This window comes from Muscardinus avellanarius (genome assembly GCF_963383645.1).
Source record: "Muscardinus avellanarius genome assembly, chromosome: 1".
In the NCBI taxonomy this organism is placed as follows: domain Eukaryota; kingdom Metazoa; phylum Chordata; class Mammalia; order Rodentia; family Gliridae; genus Muscardinus; species Muscardinus avellanarius.
Genome location: NC_137786.1, coordinates 219,658,535 through 219,678,793, shown reverse-complemented (window position 1 = coordinate 219,678,793; position 20,259 = coordinate 219,658,535). Strand labels below are relative to the sequence as shown.

The following is a 20,259-nucleotide window of genomic DNA, read 5'->3' as shown; positions in this document are numbered from 1 at the left end:
TTGCTGAGAGCCTCACTAAGTAGCTGAGGCTGGCTTTGATCCTGTGTGATCCTCCTGTCTCAGCCTCCCAGGTGTGGGGATTACAAGCCTGCATCACCACACCAGCTTCAGAGTTTAGCATTTTGAGGCCTTGGGTTTAGTCCTCACTACCAAACAACAGAGCAGTTATGAGAGCAATATTATGTGGATACTGTGTAAAATCTGTTGTTTTGACACTTTGTAGGGAACTGAGTGCTGTATTGTTAGGTACTAGGAACTTAGGAGTCTTCTTGCTATGAAATCTGACTTTTTAAATTTTAATACTACTGGGAAAAGACTTTCAGCATAAGCTATAAAAATTTTTCTTTCTGTGTGTATGTGCTTACATCTGGATGTATACTTTTTATATTGCAGCCTTGTGAGAAATGTAAGGAACCAATCTATTATTTGACTTTTTCCAATAAGCAGTTATTTTAAGATTTAAAATATAAATTAAAAATCTGCCTTTTTCCCCTTTTTTTGCAATACTAAGGATGGAACCTAGGGGCATTTTACCTCTGAGCTATATCCCTAGCCCTCTTTATTTTGAAACAGGGTCTCACTGAGTTGCAAAGGGCTTCACTAAGTAGTAGCTGAGACTGCCCACGAACTGAACCATGATCTTCCTGTGTCAGCTTCCCAAATGCTGGAATTACGAGCATGCACCACCACACTCAGCTAAAATCTGCCTTTTTTATTGTTGGTACTAGAGATTGAACTCAGAGGCATTCTATGTCCAAGCTACACCCCCAGACTGATTTTATTTATTTGGATTTCTTATTTGGGTCTAAGTTGCTCAGGCTGACTGAACCTGTGATGCTCCTGGCTCAGCCTTCTGAATACAAGTGTGTACCACCACACCTGGCTCACAATCCACCTTTTAAAGTTATTAAATCAGCCAGACGTGGTGGAGCACCCGTGTAATCCCAGTACTTGGAAGGCTGAGACAGGAGGATTGCGGATTTGCAGCCAGCCTTAGCTACTTAGTGAGGCCCTGCTTCAAAATAAAGAATAAAAATACGACAGGGGATATAGCTCAGAGGTAGAATGCTTCTGAGTTCAATCCCCAGTACCACAAACAAATAAAAAAAAAATAAAACACATAAAATAATATAATTAAATCACCTATAATTTCATCAGTCAAAAACATCTTTGGTTAGCTTTTTTTGTGTGGTGGTGCTGGGGATTGAATCCAGGGGCATTCTACTTCAAGCCCTTTTTATTTATTTTTTTTTATTTTGAAACAGAATCTTGTCAGACATGATAGCATATAACTGTAATCCCAGTACATGGGGGGCTGAGACAGGAGGATTGCAGGCTCAAGTACAGCCTCAGCAAGTTGTGAGATTCTCATCAACCTAGCAAGACCTTGTTTCAAAAAAAAAAAAAAAAAAAAAAAGACTGGTAGTATACCTCAGAGTTAGAATGTCTATTGGTTTAACCCTTGTGTTAAAAAAAAAAATGAGGGGGGAGAAATGAAACAGGATCTTTCTAGGGTGCTGAGAGCCTTGCTAAATTGCTGAGGCTGGCCTTAAACCATGATCATCTTATTACTGGGATTATAAGCATGTACCACCACACTCAGCCCATGCTTAGTATGTTCAGTCTTTCTTTCTTTCTTTCTTTCTTTCTTTCTTTCTTTCTTTCTTTCTTTCTTTCTTTCTTTCTTTCTTTCTTTCTTTCTTTCTTTCTGTGGTACTGGGGATGAAACCCAGGGGCATTCTATCTTTGAGCTACACCTCCACTCCCATTTTTTTTTTTTTGAAACGGGGTCTCACTGAGTTGCAAAGGGCCTCACTAAGTAGCTGAGGCTGTCCTCAAACTCAGATCCTCCTGTTTCAGTCTCCCAAATGCTGGGATTATAAACTTGTACCACCACACCAGGCTTTTGTTTTTGTTTTTGTTTTTCGGTGGTACTGGGTTTCCTGGAAGCCCTTCTACCTCCCAGGCTACACTCCCAGGCCTATTTTATATTTTATTATTTGGAAACAGGGTCTCTTAAGCCAATGCGGCTGGCTTTGAACCTGTGTGATCCTCCTGTCTCTGCCTCCTAAGCACAGGGATTAGAAACCTGCGCCACCACGCCCGGCTTTTTGTTTTGTTTTTTAAAACAGATTTTATAGGCTTCTTATTTGGTACTAGGGATTTAACTCAGGGGCATTCTACCTCTGAGCTACTCCCTCAGCCCTTATAATGTTTTCGTTTTAAAACCGGGTCTTTCTATGATGGTGAGGCTGTGCGTGAACCTGTGATCCTCCTATTTTAGCCTTCCAAATACTGGGATTACAGGTGTGTGCCACCATGCCATGCTTACGCCTTTTTTTTTTTTTTTTAAATAACATTTAAACTGATTTTAGAGAATGGCTTTTTCTTTTTGGTGGTATTTAGGATTTAACTCAGGGACATTCTACCTCTTTAGCTATATCACTGTAGCCCTATTAATCTTTTTTTTTCTTTTGAAACAAGGTTTCATTAGGTTGTTGAAAGTCTTGCTACATTGCTGAGGCTGTCCTTGAACCTGTGATCTCCTGTCTCAGCCTCACAATTACTGGGATTGCAGGTGTGTGCCACTATAATGTAAAGTTGTAGAGGATATGAGAGGTAGAATTTTTTTTTTTTTTTTTGTACTAGGGATGGAACCCAGGGACATTCTACTTCTAAGCTATACCCCCAGCTCTATTTTTTATTTTTTATTTTGCAACAGGGTCTCACTAAGTTGCAGAGGGCCTCATTAAGTAGCTGAGGCTGGCCATAAACTGTAATCCTCCTGTCTCAGCCTCCCAAGTACTATGATTACAAGTGTGCACCTCCACCCCCAGCTAGGAGGAAATATTTTTGAAAAAAATTGGGGGAAGAAAGAATTAATTTTTAAAAATTTTCTTCTGGCTGGGCATGGTGGTGCACAATCCCCACACTTGGGAGGTGGAGGCAGGAGGATCACGCTGGTTCGAAGCCAGCCACGCTGGCTTAAGAGACCCTGTTTCCAAATAAAAATATAAAAATAGGTCTGGGAGTGTACCCTGGAGGTAGAAGGGCTTCTAGGAACCCCAGTACCACAAAAAAAAAAAAAAAAAAAAAAAATTTCTTCTGAGGTAACCAGGCATTAAACCCAGGGGCTCTATAGCCTAGTTACATTCCCAGCTCTTTTTTTTTTTTCTTTTCTTTTTTTTCTTTTTTGCGGGTCTGGGGATGGAACCCAGGGGCATTCGACCTCCGAGCTATACCCCCTGCCCTATTTTTTATTCTTTATTTTGAAACCGGGTCTCCCAGAATTGCAGAGGGCCTCACTAAGTAGCTGAGGCTGTCCATGAACCACTATCCTCCAGTCTCAGCCTCCTGAATGCTGGGATTACAAGCGTGTGCCACCACGCCTGGCTTTTGCTTTTCATTTTGAGAAGATCTAAGTTACCTAGGCTGGACTCAAATTTGGGATCCTCCTCTCTCAGCCTCCTGAGATACTAGGATTACAAACATGTGCTACTATAGCTGGCAAGTAGAGTCTTTTTTTAGAAATTTTATTTATTTATTTTGTTTTTGTGGTACGTGGGGTTGAACCCAGGGGCTTTTCTACCTCTGGGCTATATTCCCAGACCTATTTTATACTTTATTTGGAAACAGGGTCTCACTAAGTTGCTGAGGGCCTCATTAAGTAGCTGAGGCTGGCTTTGAACCTGTGCAATTCTCCTGTCTCAGCCTCCCAAGCACTGGGATTACAACACCACGTGTGGCTACTGAGAAATTTTAATTAAGTAAGAAGGTATATTTATCCCACTGAGCTAAAATTGTGTTAGCTCTAAGAAGCTATTCTGATTGCAGAATGAACTTTCTTAGGTATTATTTTCTATTCCTTAGATTTCCATGAGGACAACTGACAAGGACCTGAATGGCCTCATTTTAGCCGCTTCAGAGTGTGGAGCTATTACCTGCTCCTTCATTTCTTGTGCCTGCTGTGACAGTGGCTACTTAGTACCATGAAGGTTGTTCCAGAGAAGAATGCTGTTCGGATACTTTGGGGCCGAGAACGAGGCACACGGGCCATGGGAGCTCAACGGCTTTTGCAGGAGTTGGTGGAAGATAAAACCCGGTGGATGAAATGGGAAGGCAAGGTAAGAAAGAATCACTATTTGATGTAGATTTGTAGGGATGACAGTGAAATGGGACTTTAAAATAGGTTAGTGGCACAGTTGAGATATAATTTACCTTGTTTGGGACAATTGTTATATCTGATTTGGGGAGTTAGTATACACATTAGAGAGAATATAAGAGCCAGAAATACTTATTTTTTTCTTTAGAGCTAGATGTTTTTCCTAAAGGAAATTTACATTTATCTCTCTCACTTTGTAACCTGATTATAATCTCTAGCTTTTTTTCTTTTTTCTTTTTTTGTGGTACTGGGGATGGAATCCAGGGGCATTCTACAACCCTATATTTTTGTTATTTTATTTTATTTTATTTTATTTTTTGTTGTACTGGGGATGGATCCCAGGGGCATTCTACCTCCGAGCTCCACCCCTAGCCCTATATTTTATTCTTTATTTTGAAATCGGGTCTCACTGAGTTGCAAAGGACCTCACTAAATTAGCCGAGGCTGTCCGTGAACCGTGATCCTCTGGTCTCAGCCTCCCAAATGCTGGGATTACATGTGTGTGCCACAGTGCCCGGCCTTTATATTTTTATTTTTATTTTATTTTATTTTTTTGGTGGTACTGGGGTTCCTGGAAGCCCGTCTACCTCCGGGCTACACTCCCAGACCTATTTTTACATTTTTATTTGGAAACAGGGTCTCCTAAGCCAGCGCGCGCAGCTGGCTTCGAACCTGCGCGATCCTCCTGTCTCTGCCTCCCAAGCGCGGGGATTACAAGCGTGCGCCACCACGCCCGGCTATATTTTTATTTTTTTATTTTGTTGGTGGTACTGGGGTTCCTGGAAGCCCTTCTACCTCCGGGCTACACTCCCAGACCTATTTTTTATACTTTTTTATTTGGAAACAGGGTCTCATAAGCCAGCGTGCGCGGCTGGCTTCGAACCTGCGCAATCCTCCTGTCTCTGCCTCCCAAGCGCGGGGATTACAAGCGTGCGCCACCACGCCCGGCTATATTTTTATTTTTGAAACAGGGTCTCACTGAGTTTCAAAGGGCCTTGCTAAGTAGCTGAGGCTGTCCGCAAACCGTAATCCTCCTGATCTCAGCCTCCCAAATGCGGCTCATCTCTTTTTTTTTTCTTCCTTCGGTACTGAAGATGGAACCCAGGCATATTCTACCTCTGAGCTACACCCCCTGCCCTATTTTTTATTCTTTCTTTTGAAGCAGGGTCTCACTGAGTTGCAAAGGGTATTACTAAGTAGCTTAGGCTGTCCGTGAACTGAGATCCTCCTGTCTCATCCCCCTGAATGCTGGGATTACAAACATGCACCACCATACCCGGCTTCATCTCTAGTTTTTAAACCTGTACTGTGAATACTAACCTAGAATGGTTCATGTGCTTTTGAGGTAGGGTAGGCCATAGTTTTCCAATAATGTATTTTAACTTTTTTTTTGTTTCCTAGAGAGTAGAACTGCCTGATAGCCCACGCTCTACCTTCTTACTGGCCTTCAGCCCAGACAGGTACTTAGTAGTTACCTATAACTTAACATGAAGATTTTAGATGGCATTGATTTCTGTCTGTGTGTCCTAGCTTGATCTTCCAAGTTAATTCCTAGAAGCACTGTATGAAACAATCTTTGCCAGTGTAACATAAAAGGAAAGAAAGTAGATGAACAATGCAAACTAGGAAAAAAAATTATAGGAAGAGTAAAGGAAGCTATGAACATCAGTGACCAAAATTTAGAACATTTTCAGTAACAGTTTTTCACCTGTGTGATATAGACCACCAGTAAAGCATGATAGCTTTTTTCTCCAAAGGGGATATGTGTTGTTTGGGAGAGCAAGAGGAAGCCAGAAGTTTGCATTTGTTTTTTCATTCATTCCTTAATTCATTCACTTATTGTGGTACTAGGGATTGAACCTAGGAACATTCTACCTCTAAGCTATATCCCCAATCCTATTTTATTTTTAATTAATTAATTTATTTATTTTTGTGGGTCTGGGGATGAAACCCAGGGGCATTCAACCTTCGAGCTATACCCCCTGCCCTGTGTTTTATTCTTTATTTTGAAACCAGGTCTCACTGAGTTGCACAGGGCCTCACTAAGTAGCTGAGGCTGTCCTTGAATTGCGATCCTCAGGTCTCAGCCTCCCAAATGCTGGGATTACAAGCATGCGCCACCACGCCCGGTTTATTTTATTTTTATTTTAAACAAGGTCTTGCTAGGTTGATGAGAGTCTCACTACTTGCTGAGGCTGTACTTGAGCCTGCAATCCTCCTGTCTCAGCCTCCCATGTACTGGGATTACAGTCATGTGCCACCACCACATGGCTCAGAAAGTTTTAAAGATGAGAAATTTCTGTTGTGTGTAGATATGCGGGCTATTGTACAAGTCTTAGTTCTTTTCATCCTGGGATGGGGAATAGTACCAGTTTTCTGTGTTGCCTAGAACTGATAGTTTGTTACTCTCCCACATGCTTCTTAATTCACTCCTACTCTTTGATTTCCTAGGACTCTCTTGGCCTCCACCCACGTGAACCATAATATCTATATTACGGAGGTGAAGACTGGGAAGTGTGTTCATTCTCTGATTGGACATCGCCGCACTCCCTGGTGTGTCACGTTTCATCCCACCATCTCAGGCCTGATTGCTTCTGGCTGCCTCGATGGGGAGGTTAGGATTTGGGATTTACATGTAAGTGTGTTTTTTACTCTGTCCTTTTCTTTGGTATTCTTTTTTTTTTTTTTTTGTGGCAATTATTTATTATTATTTTTTGTAATCATACATCACTTTGGAATATAAGACTTGAGAGGATATACAAGCACATATCATCCGATAAGCCCTCATCTAATCTCCATCCTATTTCCTCCCCCTCCCTCGATCCCATGCTTAATTGGTGATTATCTTTGATAAAATTGTTTACGTACCTCATGAGTTTTAAAGAGATTCCATCCTCCCCCATCCTCTCCCCTCTGATTGGTCATCTTAATTGCTTCTCAATAGGGCCCTTTCTACTACTCGACTTCCTCCTGTTACCCCTTTCCTCCTAGTTCTTGCTAATTAGGGGAAGCATCTGGACTTTATTTTCTGTGCTATTTCTCTGTGCATGCCACATTGCAAGTTCTGATCCCACTCTTGATGGCCCCAGTAGTGGTCTGGCCACCTGGAGGACTCTGATCCCGACCTCGCTGGCTCCAGCACCGGCCTTGCCTTATGGGAGGCCCCGATCCTGGCCTCACTGGCCCCTGCACCGAATTAACCCCTCGGATGGCTCCTTTCCAGGCCTCAGAGGCCCCAGCACCGGCCTAGCCTCACGACAGGCTTGCTGACCCTGGCACTGGCCTAACCCCTTGGCAGGCTCCTATCCTGGTCTTGCAAGTCCCAGCTCCGTCTTTGCCTCACAGCAGTTTCCGATCCTGGCCTCGCTGGCCCCGGGACTGGCCTTACCCCTCGGCAGAGTCCGATCCCGGCCTCGTAGGTCCCAGCACCAGTCTTGCCTCACAGCAGGCTCTGATCCCGACCTTGCTGGCCCTGGCACCAGCCTAACCCCTCAGCTGGCACCGATCCCTGCCTCGGAGGCCTCAATAGCGGCCTTGCCTCACGGCAGGCTCCGATCCTGGCCTCGTTGGCCCCGGCACTGACCTGATCCCTCGGCAGGCTCCAATTCTGGCCTTGGAGGCCCCAGCACCGGCCATACCTCAAGGCAGGCTCCGATCCCGGCCTTGCTGGCCCCGGCACCAGCCTAACCCCTAGGCAGGCTCTTATCCAGGCCTCGGAGGCCCCAGGACCGGCCTTGCCTCACAGCAGGCTCTGATTCCGGCCTCGATGGCCCTGGCACTGGCCTAACCTCTTGGCAGGCTCCGATCCCAGCCTCGGAGGCCTTAGCACTGGCCTTGCTTCGTGGCAGGCTCCGATCCTGGCCTCGCTGGCTCCGGCACTGGCCTAACGCATCAGTTGGCTCTGATCCCGACCTCGGAGGGCCCAACACCGGCCTTGCCTCACGGCTGGTTGCAATCCCAGTCTCGCTGACCCCATCACCGGCCTAACCCCTTGGCAGGCTCCAATTCTGGCCTCAGAGGCCCCAGCACCAGCCTTGCCTCACAGAAGGCTCCAATCCCGGCCTCGTTGGCCCCGGCACTGGCCTAACCCTTCCGCAGGCTCCATTCCCGGCATTGGAGGCCCCAGCACTGGTCTTGTCTCACGGCTGGCTCCGATCCTGGCCTCGCTGGCCCCGGCACCAGCCTAAACCCTCGGCAGGCTCCGATCCTGGCCTCGGAGGCCTCAGTAACTGCCTTGCCTCACAGCAGGCTCCGACCCCGGCCTCGCTGGCCCCGGCACTGGCTCAAACCCTTGGCAGGCTCCGATCCGAGCACCCTCTTCACCCAGCAGGTTGTCCCACGTTCCCGAGGGTGCGTGGTGGTAGTATTCTACCTCTGAGGTAATTTCTTCAAAAGTTCCAGGTGTATTACGTCAGATCTCTGCCTCCCCTGAGTACTTGTCGCTGCCAATGTGACTGCCTCCACCATTTCAAATCTTTCCCAAGCTCTTTTCCCATAACGCATAATGTCCAGTGTTCCTAAGCATGTGCGGCAGTAGCATTTGACCTTTGGAGTAATGTTTTCTTCAGAGGGTCAGGGTGGGTTGGATCAGATTTCTGCCTCTCCCAAATCCAAGTCTCCACCGCCATCTTGGCCACTGCTGCTGCCACCGCCTTCCTCCTAGGTCTCCACCAGACTCTCTCTTTACAGGTGATGTTCAGGATTCTTAACAATGTAGTGAAGCAGCAGTCCTCCTTCGCGGGGAATTTTTCCAAAATTTCCAGTTCAGATGATATGTTTTGTCTGCATCTTCAGTATTCTAGCTGCCGCCGGGGCCATCTTAACCCCTCTTGAATATTTTTCTTTTTTTGTTTCCCTTTTTTTTTTTTTTTTTAAATAAGAGAGGAGAGTATGTGTGGTTTGGGGAGGATGTGGGATCAGGCACTCGGTAGCGATGAAATATTTTTTTTTTTCCCAGGTGGGAGGGGGTCTCCTAAGGGTGCCCCGCCTGCACCACCCACCTGCCCGGGGTCAGGGCCTTGCAGCCTGGACCTCTGGGGCCTTCTGGGTGGGGGTGGGGGGGTTGCCTAAGGGTGCCCCGCCTGCGCCTGCCCACCCTCTCCGGGTTGGGGCACGGACCTTGGACCTCCGGGGCTTTCCGGGTCCTTTGGTATTCTAAATACAGAGACTTACTTGCCTTTAGGTTCTTAATTCTGGAAGAGAAACTAGCCAGGTTCTTAGGACTTCATCTGAGTATGTGGTAGTCATCCACTTAATTGATAGGAGCTCACGTTCATATGAAAAACATCATTCTAGATAAACAACCTATTTGAGTAGTCTTCCACCTGCCCATTGTGATACAGTATAGGAGTCTCTAATGTATTCAGGGTGGATTTCTGTTGTCTCACAGCAAAGATTGCACTGTACTTTAATCATGATTATTAAAGCAAGATCCTACTGTTGATTCGCCTGTGGGTTGCTTTGCATCATCTTAGACACCAAGCTGGATACTTGCAGGCTTCAGAAACAGGAATTAGGTGAATGCTTGTTGCTTGTAGTTTAAATGACATGAAAAACAGAGCTGACAGTAATGTTTGTCTGATTTTATTTTTTTTTTGAGGTACTGGGGATGGAACCCAGGGACGTTGTACCTCCATGCTATACCTCCCAGCCCTTAATTTTTAGCCTTTTTACTTTTTGAAACAAAGTCTAACTGAGTTGTGAAGGGCCTCACTAAGTAGCTGAGGTTGGCCAGGAACTGCAATCCTCTGGTCTCCGCCTCCTGAATGCTGGGATTACAGACGTGTGCCACCATTCCTAGCTGGCTGGTTAAATTAGTAGCATTGCAGCCGGCTGTGCTGTGGTGGCTCATGCTTATAATCCCAGCATTCGGGAGGCGGAGACTGGAGGATCACGTTTCGCAGACAGCCTCAGCTACTTAGTGAGGCCCTCTGCAACTCTGTGAGACCTGGTTTCAAAATAAAGAATAAAAAAATAGGGCAAGCCGGGTGTGGTGGCGCACTCTTGTAATCCCTGCGCTTGGGAGGCTGAGACAGGAGGATCGCACAGGTTCGAAGCCAGCCTCAGCTATTTAGTGAGGCTCTCAGCAACTTAGTGAGACCCTGTTTCCAAGTAAAATATAAAAATAGGTCTGTGAGTATAGCCCGGAGGTAGAAAGCCTCTGGGTTCCACCCTCAGTACCACCAAAAAAAAAAAAAAAAAAAAAGCCCGATAAGTTTATGTAAACTTGGGACACTTTATTGCCTGTGTTGGGGATTGAACCTGGGACCTTGCACATACTAAGGAAGTGCTATACCACTGAGCTACATTCCTAGTCCCAAATGGACTTTTCTTGGAGTTGACTTTCCATTCATCGGCCCTTTGTAAGCTGAGAATATTTGGGATTGGTCTATTTGCAGGGTGGCAGTGAAAGCTGGTTCACTGACAGCAACAACGCCATTGCCTCCTTGGCTTTCCACCCTACGGCTCAGCTCCTGCTGATTGCCACTGCCAATGAGATCCATTTCTGGGATTGGAGTCGACGGGAGCCCTTTGCTGTGGTGAAGACAGCTAGTGAGATGGAACGGGTCCGGTGAGTGTTCTGCTGCTGCACCAGGGCATGTGACTGACAGGACAAAGAACATTTATACAAGCTTTCATCTCAATTGAGCAGGATGTTACCTCCACAGTTCCCTTCCTCCTTCCTACCTCCTTTTTTTTTTGTGGTGATGGGCCTTTTTTTTTTTTTTTTTTTTTTGTGGGTCTGAGGATGGAACCCAGGGGCATTCAACCTCCAAGCTACACCCTGTGCCCTATTTTTTATTCTTTATTTTGAAACTGGGTCTCACAGAGTTGCAGAGGGCCTCTAAGTAGCTGAGGCTCTCCGCGAACCGCAATCATCTGGTCTCAACCTCACGAATGCTGGGATTACAAGCATGCGCCACCACGCCTGGCGGTGATGGGGCTTAAACTCAGGGCCGTGCATATGCTAGGCAAGCGCTGTACCACTGAGCTACATCTCTAGCCTTTTTTTTTGCACTACTGGGGATTGAGCCCACGGGCATTCTACCTCTGAACTACACCCCCGGCCCTATTTTTTTATTCTTTATTTTGAAGCAGGGTCTCGCTACTTTGTGGAGGTCCTCAATAAGTAGCTGAGGCTAGCTAAGAACCTGCGAACCTCTGTCTCAGCCTCCCAAGTACTGGGATTACAAGCATGAGCCACCATGCCTGGTTCTAGCCTTTTAAAAAAATTTTATTTTGAGACATTTTAGTTGCTAAGGCTAGTCTTGAACTTGTGATCCTCTTGCCTCAGCTTCCCGAGTAAATGGAATTACAAGTGTGCAGCACTGTGCCAAGCTTAATCCTATTTCTCTTTTCTTTATGTGGTTTTGAGAATTGGATCCAGGGGTGTTCTACCTCTGAATGACACCCTTTTTTTATTTTTAGATTTTTAAAAAAAAATTTGTAACAAGGTTTTGCTAAGTCACTGCAAAGCTGGCTTAGAACCTGTGATTCTCCTGTTTTAGCCTCATAAGTGTTGGGATTGCAAGTATGGGCCACATTACTTTTTTGTTGTTGCTGTTGTTGTACTAGGGGTAGAACCCAGGGCTTTCTATTCCTAGACCTATTTTATATTTTATCTGAGGCTGGCTTTGAACCTGTGCAATCCTCCTCTCTCAGCCTCCCAAGCATGGGGATTACAAGCGTGTGCCACCTTGCCCGGCAGGTCACACTGCTTTTACTTTTTTTTTTTCCTGTACTGGGTACTGGACCCAGTGGCATCCTACCTCCAAGCTACACCCCCAACCTTATATTTTGTTCTTTATTTAAAGCTGGGTGTCACTGAGTTGCAAAGAGCCTCACTAAGTAGAAGAGGCTGATCTTGAACCTGGATCCTTCTGTCTCAGCTTCCCGAATGCTGGGATTACAAGTGTGCCCCACCATGCCCCGCCTACTTTTACTTTTTAAACTGCTAGCTAGTCAGCCAGGAAGCAGTTCATTTTATTCATTTTGGCCATCTATTATTGGCTTTATCTTCATCTTTTTTCTGTCGACTAGGGTCAATATTTTTTTTTTTTTTTGCTATTGGAGGTTGAACCTAGAGGCTATACCCTCAGTCTTATTTTATTTTGAAATAGGGTTTTATAAGTTTCTGAGGGTTTTTGCTAAGTTGCTGAGGCTGGCCTGGATTCTGCAATCCTCTTGTTCCATCCTCCCAAGTACTGGGATTACTGGTATAAATCACCACACTTGGCTTAATTTTTTTTTTTTTTTAGGTTCAAAGCTATCTGTGTAAGTCAGGTGTGATGGTGCACATTTGTAATCCCAGTACTTTGGAAGCTGAAACAGGAGGATCGTGAGTTCTCGAACAGCCTCAGCTACTTAAGTCTTCTGCAACTTAGTGAGATCCTGTTTCAAAATAATGAAAAGTAGGGCTGGGGATGTAGTTAGTAGGTAGATTGTGCCCCTGGGCTCAATCCCTGGTGCCTAAAAGAAAAAAAAACCAAAAAACAATTTGTGTTTGAGATTGTCCTTCTTTGGGGAAATCTAAAAGGATGCTATTTAGCCAGGCGTGGTGGCGCACACTTGTAATCCCAGTACTTGGGAGGCTGAGACAGAAGGATTGCACAGTTTGGAAGCCAGCCTTAGCTACTTAGTGAGGTTCGCAGCAACTTAGTGAGACCCTGTTTCCAAATAAAATATAAAATTGGTCGGAGGTGTAGCCCAGAGGTAGAGGCCCCCAGAAAAAAAAAATTTTTTTTTTGTAGTATTGGGGGTGGAACCCAGGGTTATTCTACCTCCGAGCTACACCCCCAGCCCAAATTTTTATTCTTTATTTTGAAATGGTCTCACTAAATTGCTGCGGCTTGCTTCCATTCTGCGATCTTACTGTCTCAGCCTTTCAAATACTAGGATTACAAGCATGTACCATTGTGCCCTGTGGAAAATTTTTTTCAAAGCATGAAATATATGCCTGGGTCATTCCACAGTTATTAGTAACAATTGCTGTAAATTTGAACACAATTTTCCTCTTCTCAGTTAACATCATCCATGTGTGTGCCTATCTCTTCTGTGATTTCAGTCTGGTGAGATTTGATCCACTTGGACACTACTTACTCACTGCAATTGTTAACCCTTCTAATCAGCAGGTAAGACTCCAGCTGAAACAACTCCATCTGAACTGTGAGTTATTTTCCAAAGTAGAGCTCTGATTGTATTGTCTTTAAATTCTCAATTCCTGAGTTTTCTTTCTAGTCAAGACTTAAATCAGCTTCAGATTGTATAGTCAAAGTTATAGCGGTAATGTTGACAGCAGAGTCAATTCTGAAACCTCTGAGTGATTGCCCCATTAGAAGTAACCCTTGTCATCAACAGGGAGTGTTGGATAGCTTGTTACACATGTGCCTCTGGCTGGTTTACATTTTGTTTCCCCTCACTGCTTCCATGTCTTGGAGATGCTTCTTATGAGAGAACTGGTTGCCAGCTGTATTCATACAGATATGTTGCTAATTGGAAGTGAACCATTTAATATCATTTTATGATTCTGAATCTGAAGGCAGTTAGTTTTCAGTACTTCAAGAGTAGAAAGTTGTCACCTGTGAAGGTGGTTCTCCTTGAATGAGTATTAGTACTTAGTTTTTCTTGATTTACTTGGAAGGTCTACCTAATTTCTTTGCTCTGCCCCTTGCCCCATGCTGGTCCATGTTGCAGGGTGATGACGAACCAGAAATTCCCATAGATGGAACAGAATTATCCCACTACCGTCAGCGTGCCCTCCTGCAATCACAACCAGTTCGCCGGACACCTCTCCTCCACAATTTTCTGCACATGCTGTCCTCCCGCTCTTCTGGCATCCAGGTGGGAGAGCAAAGCACAGTGCAAGATTCTGCTACCCCCTCACCCCTACCGCCTCCCCCTCAGCCCTCCACGGAGCGCCCCAGGACTTCCGCTTACATCAGGCTCCGACAGCGGGTCAGTTACCCCACCACAGTTGAGTGCTGCCAGCACCCTGGGATCCTGTGCCTTTGCAGCCGCTGCTCTGGCACTCGAGTTCCTTCCCTCTTGCCACACCAGGACAGTGTCCCCCCTGCTTCTGCCAGAGCTACTACCCCTTCCTTTTCTTTTGTACAGACCGAGCCCTTCCATCCCCCGGAGCAGGCCTCATCAACGCAGCAGGACCAGGGCCTTCTGAACCGGCCGTCTGCCTTCAGTACGGTCCAGAGCAGCACTGCTGGCAACACGCTCCGCAACCTCAGTCTGGGTCCCACCCGTCGCTCTTTGGGAGGCCCTTTATCTAGCCACCCTTCTCGGTATCACCGAGAAATAGCTCCTGGACTGACAGGATCTGAGTGGACCCGGACAGTACTCAGTCTGAACTCCCGCTCTGAGGCGGAATCCATGCCCCCGCCCAGGACCAGTGCCTCCTCGGTGAGTTTGCTGTCTGTGCTGAGACAGCAGGAAGGTGGCTCTCAGGCATCTGTGTACACCTCAGCCACAGAAGGGAGGGGTTTTCCAGCATCAGGGGTGGCAACTGAGTCAGATGGAGGGAATGGCTCCAGCCAAAACAACTCAGGCAGCATCCGCCATGAGCTTCAATGTGACCTGAGACGATTCTTTTTGGAATATGACCGGCTACAGGAGCTGGACCAGAGCCTGAGTGGGGAAGCGCCTCAGACCCAACAGGCCCAGGAAATGCTCAACAATAACATTGAATCTGAGAGGCCAGGCCCTTCCCACCAACCCACCACCCCACACAGCAGCGAGAACAACTCCAATCTGTCCCGTGGCCACCTGAATCGCTGCCGTGCTTGCCACAATCTCTTGACCTTCAACAATGATACACTGCGCTGGGAAAGAACCACACCTAACTACTCATCTGGTGAGCCTAGCTCCTCTTGGCAGGTCCCCAGCACCTTTGAGGGCATGCCTTCGAGTAGCAACCAGCTGCCACCTCTTGAGCGGACTGAGGGCCAGACACCCAGCTCCAGCAGGCTGGAGTTGAGCAGCTCTGCTAGTCCACAGGAGGAGAGGACTGTGGGGGTGGCCTTTAACCAGGAGACAGGCCACTGGGAAAGAATTTACACCCAGTCCAGCAGATCTGGAACTGTATCACAGGAAGCCTTACATCAGGATATGCCTGAGGAAAGCTCTGAGGAGGATTCCCTCAGGAGGTAAGCAGTTGCTTTTCTGTTGTCTGTATCCCTGCCTTTTCTCCTTTTATCTTTTCCTTCAGTCCTATAGATGTGGCTGTGTTTCAGGTGTCTTTTACCCATGCATCTGGTTCTGATCTCCCTATTGCATCGTCTTGGAAAATTTTGCTGTGGTGGTAGGGATAGGATTTGGCCTAGTGGTATGAGTCAGTTGGCTCTGCTTGCTCTATTTCTGGCTAAGCCCAAAGCTCTTCCTTTGGCCTTGAAAAGGAGATTGTAGATTAGGTTAGAGAGCATGAGAATATAGAACCACTGACTTTCTTTGCTTTGCTTTTTGACCTTCTTGAAGGATTGTATATGTGGGTCTAGTTGATATGAAATAAAAATGTTCCAGAGTACGTAAGAATAAGTAGCTTAAGAGAACCCTCTAGGTTCAGATCAGTTTATTGCACTTGCTCTTCTTGGACTGGGTTGCTTCAGACAACTATGTTCGCCTCCTCTTATATTTTGGGACACCACAGCTTGATAAAGGGCAAAGAATATTATATATACATATATGTAGTCACACATGCACAACATATAAGTGAATATATGTGTGCATTAAGGAAAGTTAATACATTTTTTCCAGATGCTTTATTTATTTATTTATTTATTTATTTATTTATTTATTTATTTATTTTTACGGGTCTGGGGATGGAACCCAGGGCATTTGACCTCCAGGCTACACCCCCTGCCGTATTTTTTATTCTTTATTTTGAAGGCAGGTCTCACTGAGTTGCAGAGGGCCGCACTAAGTAGCTGAGGCTGTCCACGAACCACGATCCTCTGGTCTCAGCCTCCCGAATGCTGGGATTATAAGTGTGTGCCACCACGCCCAGCTCCAGATAATGTTTTTAGGCATTTGGTTCCTCAATTAAGATTTTTTTTTGTGCCGGGTGTGGTGGTACATGCTTGTAATCCCAGCATTTGGGAGGCTGAGACAGGAGGATGGCAGCTCTCTGACAGCCTCAGCTCCCACTTAGTGAGGCCCTTTGTAACTAAGTGAGACCCTGTTTCAAAATAAAGAATAAAAAATAGGGTTGGGGTTGTGTTTAGTTTTAGAGGTAGAGTGCCCCTGGGTTTCATCCTCAGTACCACACACAAAAAAAAGAAAGAAAGTAAAAACGATTTTTGTTTGGTGCTTGGGATTATGTATTTATTTATTCATTCTGAGGAAGGGTCTCCCTATGTTTCCTAGGCTGTTCTTGAATTGGTGGGCTCAAAGATCCTCCCATCTCAGCCTCCCAGGTATCTGGGACTTTAGTCATATGCTACCACGTTTGCTTGGTGGCGTGGATTGAATCCAGAGCCACATACATGCTAAGCACTCACTCTACCACTTGGTTACAACCCCAGCCCCAAGTTCTTTGAATGGACCTTCTGGGTGGACATTCACCTTGCAGTGGGAAAAAAGAATTCTGGAAGCAAGGCCTCTCCACACTTGGATTGGCATCCTGACCAACTCTTTGATGAAAGAAGCAGAGTGGGTGTAGTTGATCGCCCACCACATGTTCCATGTATGGCTATGTGCACATCTATCTTGATTTATTAGGGACTTCTTTCTGTAATTTTGTAAAGGTCAAATCTAGCGTAATCACCAGCTCCCAGAATATGCCTGTTGGATCCAAACAGCATATTGCTCTGCTTTATCTCTTCTGCTGAAGCAACTGAAATTTCTCTGACATAAGCTTCTAACACGGGTGGGAATATGGATTGTGCACATAATGTACTTGTTATTTTGGGAGGATTCTTCAGTCAATCACTCAGTCAATAAGCATTAGTTGAATGGTTATAATTTTTCTGGCACTGTGTTAGGCACTATGGGACACTGTGACCACTGGAGTACACATTGTTATCATGTTATCATGTAGGCAAAACTTATTTACATGAATTTATCAAAAGTTTAGATGGGTTGACTGGGTGCCATGGTATATGTCTGTAATCCCAGCTACTTAGGAGGCTGAGACAGGAGGATTGCAAGTTCCAAGCCAGCCTGGGCAATATAGTGAGACCCTGTCTCAAAATAAAATAAAAAGGGCTGTGAATGTAGCTTCGTGCATCATGCCCTTGGGCTCAATCCATAGGACTGCACTAAAACAAACAAACATACAAACAACAAAAACAAAAGAAAGTATAGATTATCAAGTGCTTCCTTGTATGGTACTGAGATTAAATGTAGTCTAACAAAAACAGTCTAATTTCAGAGAAAGGAAGGAAACAGCTTTACAAAATTCAGTCTTGAAAGATGGGTAGGCTTGAATAGGAAAGAGCTTTTTATTTTAGGGGCTCAGCACATAGTATAGGAGGAAACTGTATGGTGTATGCATGATGCATAATGGAAACAGAGGGTCACTTGGCTGGATGAGACAGGTATACAAAGTAACGGAAGTTATTATTACTATACCTGTGTGAGTGAGACCAGTCCTGGATGGACAGTTCATCAATTGCTTATTTTTAGAATATTTTACCTTGCATAATGACCCACTCTTTTTTCCTTTTTGTCAAGAGAGATGAGAAGGCAGCCAGTACAATGCCTGATATGTAGTAGGCACTCAAAGTTTATTAAAGGCAGCCATGAGAGGACTATCTCAGTTACTGCTCCAAGAAGCCTAGCAAGGCTGGGAGTGGCGTTGCACACCTGTAATCCCAGTGCATGGGAGGCTGAGACAGGAGGATTGCAGGTTCCAGGACAGCGTTACCAAGACTCTGTTTCAAAACATATATATATATATATATATATATATATATATATATATATATATATATATTGCAATAAATAGGGCTGGAGGTGTAGCTGTGAGGTAGAGTACCCTCGGGTTTAATCTCCAGTAAAACATATACATGTGTGAGGACATATGCCCAACATGCTGGGATTACAAGCATGCGCCACCATGCCCAGCTATAATTTGGTCAATTTAATAATCTATTTTTAAGTGAACCACTTTTGTTTTCTATTTATTTTTTATTTTTTGTGGATCTGAGGATGGAACGCAGAGGCTGAATATTCAACCTCTTAGCTACACCCTGTGCCCTATTTTTTATTCTTTATTTTGAAACAAGGTCTCACTAATTTGTGGAGGGCCTCACTAAGTAGCTGAGGCTGTCCGCGAACCATGATCCTCAGTTTCAGCCTCTCAAATGCTGGGATTACAAATGTGCGGCACCACGCTCGGCTCCATTTAATTTTTTTATTATGGAGCTTTTCAAACATAAGAACAAAAAGTATAGTAAACTCTCATAGACCTGTCACCTGATTTTGAAAAATTATCAATGTTTGGCCAGTGTGTGTGTGTGTTTTACTGGGTATTGAATGAGTGGCATTCTATCTCTGAGTTATACCTCCAGCCCTATTTTATTTTTTATTTTGAAACAGGGTCTTTCTAAGTTACCAGGGCTGGCCTTTACCCTGTGATCCTCAAGTACAGGTATGCACCTCTTGGTCAGCCAGCCTTCTTTCATCTCCTTAACAGTCTCAATCCAAACATTATATAATTTTGTTTGTTAAACCTGTTTCTCGAACAAAGCCTCCCAACAAAATGTTTTTCAGCAATGGAGAAATTTTATAGCTATCTTGTTCAGTATGGTAGCCACTAGTCACATTTGACAAGTAAGCAATTGAAATGTGCTAGTAGAATCTGAGGAACTTGCCAGGTGTGGTGGCACACCCTTGTAATCCCCGCGCTTGGGAGGCGGAGACAGGAGGATCGCGCAGGTTCAAAGCCAACCGCGCTGGCGTAAGAGACCCTGTTTCAAAAATATAAAATAGGTCTGGGAGTATAGCCCGGAGGTAGAAGGGCTTCCGGGAACCCCAGTACCACCACCAAAAAAACCCCCCAAAAAGTAAGTGCCTACACATAGCTAGTGGTTATCACGTTATACACTTAAATATTAATCATTTTTAGGGGGGTACTGGGAATTGAATCCTGAGGCATTCTACCTCTGAGCTATACCCCCTTGTATTTTATTTCTTATTTTGAATCGGGGTCTCATTAAGTTGCAGAGGGCCTCACTAAATTACCGAGGCTGGCCATGGACCTGCAATCCACCTGTCTCAGACTTCTAAGTACTGGGATTACAGGTAGGCACCACCACACTTACCTTCATCATTTCTTTTCTCTTTTTTTTTTTTTTATGTGTGTGCATGTGTGCGTGTGTGCGTGTGTGTGTGTGTGTGTGTGTGTGTGTGTGTGTGTGTGTGTGGTACTGGGGGTGGAACCCAGGGGCTTTTCTAACTCCGGGCTATACTCCCACGCCTATTTTATACTTTATTTGGAAACAGGGTCTCACTAAGTTGCTGAGAGCCTCACTAAGTAGCCGAGGCTGTCTTCGAACCTGTGCGATCCTCCTGTCTCAGCCTCCCAAGCGCTGGGATTACAAACGTGTGCCACCATGCCCGGGTCATCATTTCTTTTCTTTTGATTCTGGGAATGAACCCAGGGGCATTCTATCTCTGAGCTACACCCTGAGCCCTATTTTTAAATTTTTATTTTGAAATAGGGTTTTGCTAGATTGATGAGAGTCTCACTACTTGTTGAGGTTGGCCTCATATATGTGATCCTCCTGTCTTAGCCTCCTAAATACTGAGATTACAAGTGTGTACCACCACCATGCAGGACTCTCATTTCTTTTCTTTTCTTTTTTCTTTTTGCAGGTCTGGGGATGGAGGATGGAACTTAGGGGCATATGACCTCTGAGCTACTCCCTCTGCCCTATTTTTTATTCTTTATTTTGAAACCGGGTCTCACTGAGTTGCAGAGGGCCTCACTAAGTAGCTGAGGCTGTCTGCGAACCGCGATCCTCCAGGTCTCAGCCTCCCCAATGCTGGGATTACAAGCGTGCGCCACCACGCCCGGCTGTCTGCCCTATTTTTATTCTTTATTTTGAAACAGGTTCTCACTTAAGTAGCTGAGGCTGTCCTCAAACCAC

At 45.2% G+C, this 20,259-nt stretch overlaps 1 protein-coding gene across 5 annotated transcripts in view; it reads left to right on the top strand.

The window, feature by feature from the left end:
* Positions 1-3,989: 3,989 nt before the first annotated feature.
* The window catches only part of AMBRA1 (autophagy and beclin 1 regulator 1), a gene marked incomplete at both ends in the record, with an annotated part of 202,250 nt that continues 185,980 nt past the window's right edge, over positions 3,990-20,259 (top strand). For 3 of the 5 annotated variants that reach the window (XM_080705353.1, XM_080705352.1, XM_080705351.1), the window contains 7 exons: positions 3,990-4,124; positions 5,564-5,622; positions 6,614-6,797; positions 10,561-10,733; positions 13,227-13,293; positions 13,856-14,002; positions 14,276-15,315. In XM_080705353.1, coding sequence (XP_080561479.1) covers positions 3,990-4,124; positions 5,564-5,622; positions 6,614-6,797; positions 10,561-10,733; positions 13,227-13,293; positions 13,856-14,002; positions 14,276-15,315 — 1,805 coding nt within the window. Of the gene's footprint in view, positions 4,125-5,563; positions 5,623-6,613; positions 6,798-10,560; positions 10,734-13,226; positions 13,294-13,855; positions 15,316-20,259 lie in introns of all 5 variants that reach the window. The other 2 variants (XM_080705350.1, XM_080705349.1) reach the window with 1 other exon arrangement.